Source organism: Miniopterus natalensis, chromosome 10, assembly GCF_054644295.1.
Source record: "Miniopterus natalensis isolate mMinNat1 chromosome 10, mMinNat1.hap1, whole genome shotgun sequence".
Lineage (NCBI taxonomy): Eukaryota > Metazoa > Chordata > Mammalia > Chiroptera > Miniopteridae > Miniopterus > Miniopterus natalensis.
The window spans coordinates 20,167,205-20,173,204 of record NC_142090.1 but is presented as its reverse complement, the minus strand read 5'-3'; the positions used below and the strand labels follow the sequence as shown (position 1 = coordinate 20,173,204).

Below are 6,000 nucleotides of genomic sequence, written 5' to 3'. Positions count from 1 at the left end.
TGGGGTTTACAGAAAAAGGGAACCGGGAGAGAAACAGCTTGTCATCATGAAGATTCACGTGGGTTCGCCTCCTTACTTTGGAGACCCCACAGGCTGACGCTGAGTCTGTGGCACCTTCTGGCCCCTCCTCTTCCAGGCCAGGTGCGTCCTGAAGGAAGAGACACACTCTCCCCCCTTGGTATCCCAAGCACACCAGGAACAGTGAAACACATCTGCTCAATTTCAGGGTTTTAAAAGTTTTCCTTGAATATGTTCTGAACCGAGCGTAAATACCCCAAATAGCATCAGTCTTTTCTCACTGTCTCTAATAAGCTGGTGATTTGGTGATTAGAAAAGATGGGTAGTTTGGTCTGTGCTAACATGCACAGGAACTAGAATTGAGAGGAAATCAGATATCCAATTCCTTTTTACCAATAAGGTGTTAAAAGCCTCTTGCTTAGTGTAAGAAAACACATCATTGACTCCTCTGACTCCAATGTTTCAGATATTTAAGGCAGGGCTCGTCTGCAGGAAACCCCCTGATAGATTTTGCTCCAGAATCCTGGAGGGGTGAACAGTGCAGCCTCAGCAGAGTACTGACTGGCATTTAATCATTGTGTGAACTTAGACAGGTCAGCTTATCAATCAAGCCTCAGTTTCACATCAGGAAAAAGGGGTTGTTGTGAAACTCAAGTGCTCACACATACCTGGTGTGTAGATAGTCCTAAACATCCAGTGTACTGAGATGCCTGCTTTGATTCTTTGCCTCAAATCATGCCTCAGCTCAGATGCGGCAGACAAATGAAACAGCTGAATTGTGTGCATTCATTCATTTTGAACTAGAAAAATCTGTAGCAAATCTGTAGCAAAAGTCTTTAGCAAATAACATACATAAATCTACATATACATACAGATATATAGACATATTTGTATAAAACCGAATATTCATGATTTTAAATCTGACAAACTGTCGGGTAAAAAGTAGACCATATACTGAGTTAACACCTCATTTAATGTTCAACCTGAAATATATTTTATATAAGACTATTAAAAAAGGGTATTCTCAGTAAGTCGCTAACACTGTGAATCTGAGCACTTTATTAAGTTGAGGTGGAATGGAAAAAGGAATGACTTCCAATGTCATGTAGAGAAATAAGCAATCAATAATTCTGGTCTAAAAATGGATTTATCCTAAATGAGTCAATATCAGCACCCAAGAAAAGCAATTCTACCACTTTTGCTTACAGTAAAACCACTCTTTAAAGTACACTGTCGCTCACTCGAACAAGCATTTCTTTGAGTATTTGTTTAAGCAGATCCCTTTGTACAAAACTAAAACAAAACAAAATCACTACCCACTACATACCTGGCACTCAGTCAAAACTCAGTGCTCTAAGGCAAGGATATCTTCTAAGCCCATAGTCAGGCTAAAATCATGAACACTGCTGATATAAAACTCTAGGCAAGGAAAAGCCCAACCAGGGATGGTGGATGGCAGGGAAATCAGTGGCAATCCAACAGGGAAAATGATTTTTACTGCAGGGTAACGAAATAGCTCCTCCAAGAGGACTACGGCGAGTACATGAAAAGTCATTCTTCATTCAATGTCTCTCTCTTTCATAACCCTAGAAGCGATCATACTGGGTATTTCTGAGCAACAGGAACATTTTTAATTTACTCAGAAGAGGTTAAGATAACACAATGTCTGTTTAAAAAAAATTAAATAGTGGTTAAAATGAAAAATAAACAACTGAGCTAAGTCTTTTGCATGTTTTATAGCAATCTCATAGAAAATAGTAATGTTTTCAAAAATTACAATATTTTACATATGTTACGCGGAATGTCAATATTAGATGACATCATCTGCAACTGTGGTGTCAAAAATCTGATAGCAAATCTGCTGCTCCGTTCCACTTGTGACATTGTAGGACTTGATGAAGCATTCCAACCACGGATATGTATCTGTAAGTCCAAAAGAAAATGTTATTTAACTATTAAAATTAAATAACTCTGGCATACCTGTTTTATTTATTTATTTTTCTCTCTCTTGGTTGTCTGCAAACTAATGGATCCTGAAGTCTGAATCAGCTAAACCCCTTACACTTGTCAAGGTGAAATTACAGGTACCAAGTATCCAGTCAAGGCAAAGTTGGCAGCCACAGATGCCATTTCCAAGCTTTGGTTATTACCACAGCGAATCTATTTATAACATCTAGAAAAGTTTCTGAATGTTTCTTCAGATTTGAATTTGAAAGACATTTAATCTAGCCTTCGATACTGCCCAGTGTCAAGCAAGACGGGCACTATAAATAGGTAAAATATTCTTGAAAAGCAATTTTGCAGTATGTATCAAAAGTCTGCCAGAGCTGTGGGGTTTTTTTGTTTGTTTTGTTTTAAATATATTTTTATTTATTTTAGAGAGAGAGAGGGATAGAGAGAAACACTGATGAGAGAGAAACATCGAATGGCTGCCTCCTGCACAACCCCGACCAGGGATAGAGTCTACAACCTGAGTATGTGCCCTGACCTAGAATCGAACTGGTAACCTCTTAGTTCATGGGCTGATGCTCAACCACTGAGCCACACCAGCTGGACACACTTGTGCTTTTTAATATGGCAATTTTATTTCCAGAAATCTATCCAAAAGAATCCAAACAGCCAACAGAAATTAAAAACTGACATAAAGTAAAAGTATGTAAGTTAAACTTTCTTACAAATGTACAAAAACTATCTTTTTAGAATTGTTATAAAATGTGTAGACTGACCAGGGGAAAATAAAGCCTGATTAAAAATAACCTATAAAAGTTAAATTAACAGTTAAATCTGCAGCTGGTAAAATTTGTTACTGATGAAAAATTTTTTACAAGGGTAAGCTGTCTTACTATGATTTAGATCTGCATGTTTCAAAGTAAATAGAGATAATGGCCACAGAGGAAAACTCAGTGGCAGTAGGTATAATCTATACAATTTGACCTGAAGATCTGGTTGATGAATCAAATGTTAAATCAAAAACAACTAAAGCTGCCCGGCCAGTGTGGCTCAGCTGGTTGAGCGTTGTCCCAGGCACCAAGAGGTCGCCGATTTGATTCCCCGTCAGGGCACATGCTCAAGTTGTGGGCTCAATCCCCAGATCCCCAGTAGGAAGCGTGCAGGAGGCAGCTGACAGATGTTTCTCTCTCATCAAGGTTTCTCTCTCCCTCTCTCTCCCCCCTCCCTCCCTCTTCCTTCTTCTCTCTCTAAAAAATAAAAACATTAAAAAACAAAACAAAACTAAAGTTGCTAAAAAATTTAGTAAAATAAAAAACTGTAAAATCTGAAACTAGTTAATACTGAATAGAAAATTCATCAATTAATTAAACTGGCTAAATGGAGTTTGCTATAGAAAATGTTTCTTATTAAAATTTCATCTGTTAATATACTTTCAAATAAAATGTTTGCATGCATAAACATAGTATCAAATGTGCTTATGATAAAAACTGCCTCCTTTGATTATATTTAAAACTATCAAAAAAAATCTTTTCATTTCAGGAATTATGACTCATACCCATTTATCCTTGCCACTGTCTTCACCAAAAGGTAGAAAGATCACACAGTAATCAAGCACTACTTAGTAATTTACTTGGATTCACAAATCAAAGTTTCATACCTCTAGAAGTCCACAGATTAGATATATGCTAGGTGCTAATTTTTAAAAAAGAATGAATGGGATTGCTAAAATATTATTGCTTACCAATTTTTATTCCTAGAGGACAGAGCATATTCATGATCATATCCATACTTTCCTGAAGGTAATCATTGGTTAGGATTTCTGATGCTGGAATATGGAAGAATTTGTCCTTAAAAAATTATAGAAAAAAAAGAGAAATTATATTAATCTTTTATTCAAGTTATAATTAATACAAAAGGGGTGGGCAAAGTAGGTTTATAATTGTATTGTGAAATTCTTTTGAGTTAATAAAGCTATTTTAATAATCACATTCTGCTGCCCAGTCGGCGTGGCTCAGTGGTGGAGCATCAACCTTTGATCCAGGAGATCTGGGTTCAATTCCCAGTCCGATTCCAGGTCAGGGCACATGCCCGGGTTGTGGGCTCGATCCCCAGTAGGGGGCGTGCAGGAGGAGCCAGTCAATGACTTTCTCATCATTGATGTTTCTATCTCTCCCTCTCCTGTCCTCTCTCTGAAATCAATAAAGACATATTTAAAAACAAACAAAAAAACCTGCATATCTTTTTCCATATGAACAAGCCTACTTTTGCCAACCCTTATATTTTAATACCATCCAATTAAAATAATCTAGACTATGTTACTCTATCAAGATTTCTGAATTCATAAACTAGAATGCTAGTCTGAACTCTAAAATCTGATTTACTACTTTATCTAAAAACAGATTTGAGATATAAAATTGAGTAAATGGCTCTGACTTAATAATAAAAATAATGATCAGAAAACAGTGAGGCCTGCTAATCTCTTAATAACACATGTATTGAGTGCCAATAATGTGTAAGTATTCAGTTTAAGAGTATAACATAGTATATAGTTAATTTTTTTCTCTTTTACTCTATTATAGGGAGGAAAGGGACTGAGCTTGTCTTGCTCACTGCTATATCTCTATCACAAAGAATAGTACCTGGCACATAGAAGGTGATCATTAAATATTTATTTAATAAATAGATAAATGAATTGTTTAGGCAGGAGAAAAATTCTCCTCTCAATCTCACCCCAGATTCTTTTACAATGTGTGTAGTAAAAAAATTAATGTTACCAGGCTTTTCCCTTGGCTTCTGGGAGGTAATCTCGAAGCCCTTGGAAAGTGGTGCCTGAGAGGAGCGCCTGGGGACCCTGGGTCACACTGACAGTCTAACAACGTGGTTTGTGTCATACAGTGTTAGCCTGACCTCTGTGGGAGGCTGAAGACTGCGGTCAGTCGCAGGCACAGCAACCATGACTAAGTGATAGGACTCCAGTGAAACTCGGACACTAAGGCTCAGCGTTGCTTCCCGGCTGGCAGCAGGCCACTTGCACCTTCCACACTGTTGCCGGGAAAGTAACTGTCTGCTGTCTTCTACTCACAAAGGAGGACGAATGAGAGCTCCACATCTGACACCTTCCTGCCTCTGCCCTCTGCACCTCTTCCCTTGGATGATTTTAACCCGTATTCTCTGGCTGTAATAAACTGTAATCGAGTAAAACTGGGGGCTTCTGAAACTGCAGCTGGTGTCAGAGTGAGGAGGGCCTTGGGAATCCCCACAACTGGAACTGTTGGAAATGAGGGCGGTCTGTGGAAAGCTCCCTAGCTTCACCCAGTGTCACTGTCTCCCTATCAGAGTAACTGTTTCCTGAAATATGAAGTGAGGCGTAAGCAGCCTAGGGAAATGCTGATGGTTAATGCGTAGAGGGTGTGGCCATACCTCTGCCTTTGGTTCCTAGAACAGAATTTCTGTGGTATAAAAATGACTCTCCTAAAACTCCTATTCCAATTCCTCATTATTTGGATATTAAGATTTATAGTGTAATATCAAAAGAGAGATAAACACACAGACAATTTAAGATCTATGCACTCATAATTTTTTAAATCTTCTTAGTAATAAAGTAGGAATGAATAAATGTATTAAAATTCAGAAAAGTATTATTTTTAGTTAGAAATATCTTCACTACCTCTGTTACTTACAGAATCCATGAGATAAGCATCCAATACTCCTGTTCCATCATCAAGAGTAAATGTCATCACAAACACATGCCGAAGGGGTACAATGCCCAGTACTAGTGAAGGGAAAAAAGATTTAACTATATGAATAGTATGTACCTGTTAATTTTGTTTACTAAAATAATTCAGAGGGAAAGAAAAACATATATATATGTATACAGATGTATACACACACACATATTTTGTTCTCTAATACCAATATATTAAGCTCATTATAGTAGGTTCATTTTGAACATACATTATACCTATAAACAAGCAATGACTCACAATTGCATCTTTTTGGATTAAATACTGATATAGCTTTAAAATGAATTGA

General features: G+C 37.4%; 1 protein-coding gene across 4 annotated transcripts in view; it reads right to left on the bottom strand.

Annotated features, from left to right (window-relative positions):
- Positions 1-785: 785 nt before the first annotated feature.
- POT1 (protection of telomeres 1) overlaps positions 786-6,000 on the bottom strand; it is an 84,618-nt gene continuing 79,403 nt past the window's right edge. For all 4 annotated transcript variants that reach the window (XM_016213351.2, XM_016213352.2, XM_016213353.2 and 1 more), the window contains 3 exons: positions 5,649-5,740; positions 3,710-3,815; positions 786-1,941 (listed from right to left, as the gene is read on the bottom strand). In XM_016213351.2, the coding sequence (XP_016068837.2) occupies positions 1,829-1,941; positions 3,710-3,815; positions 5,649-5,740 (311 nt within the window). In that variant the 3' untranslated portion in view covers positions 786-1,828. The remainder of the gene's footprint in view (positions 1,942-3,709; positions 3,816-5,648; positions 5,741-6,000) is intronic.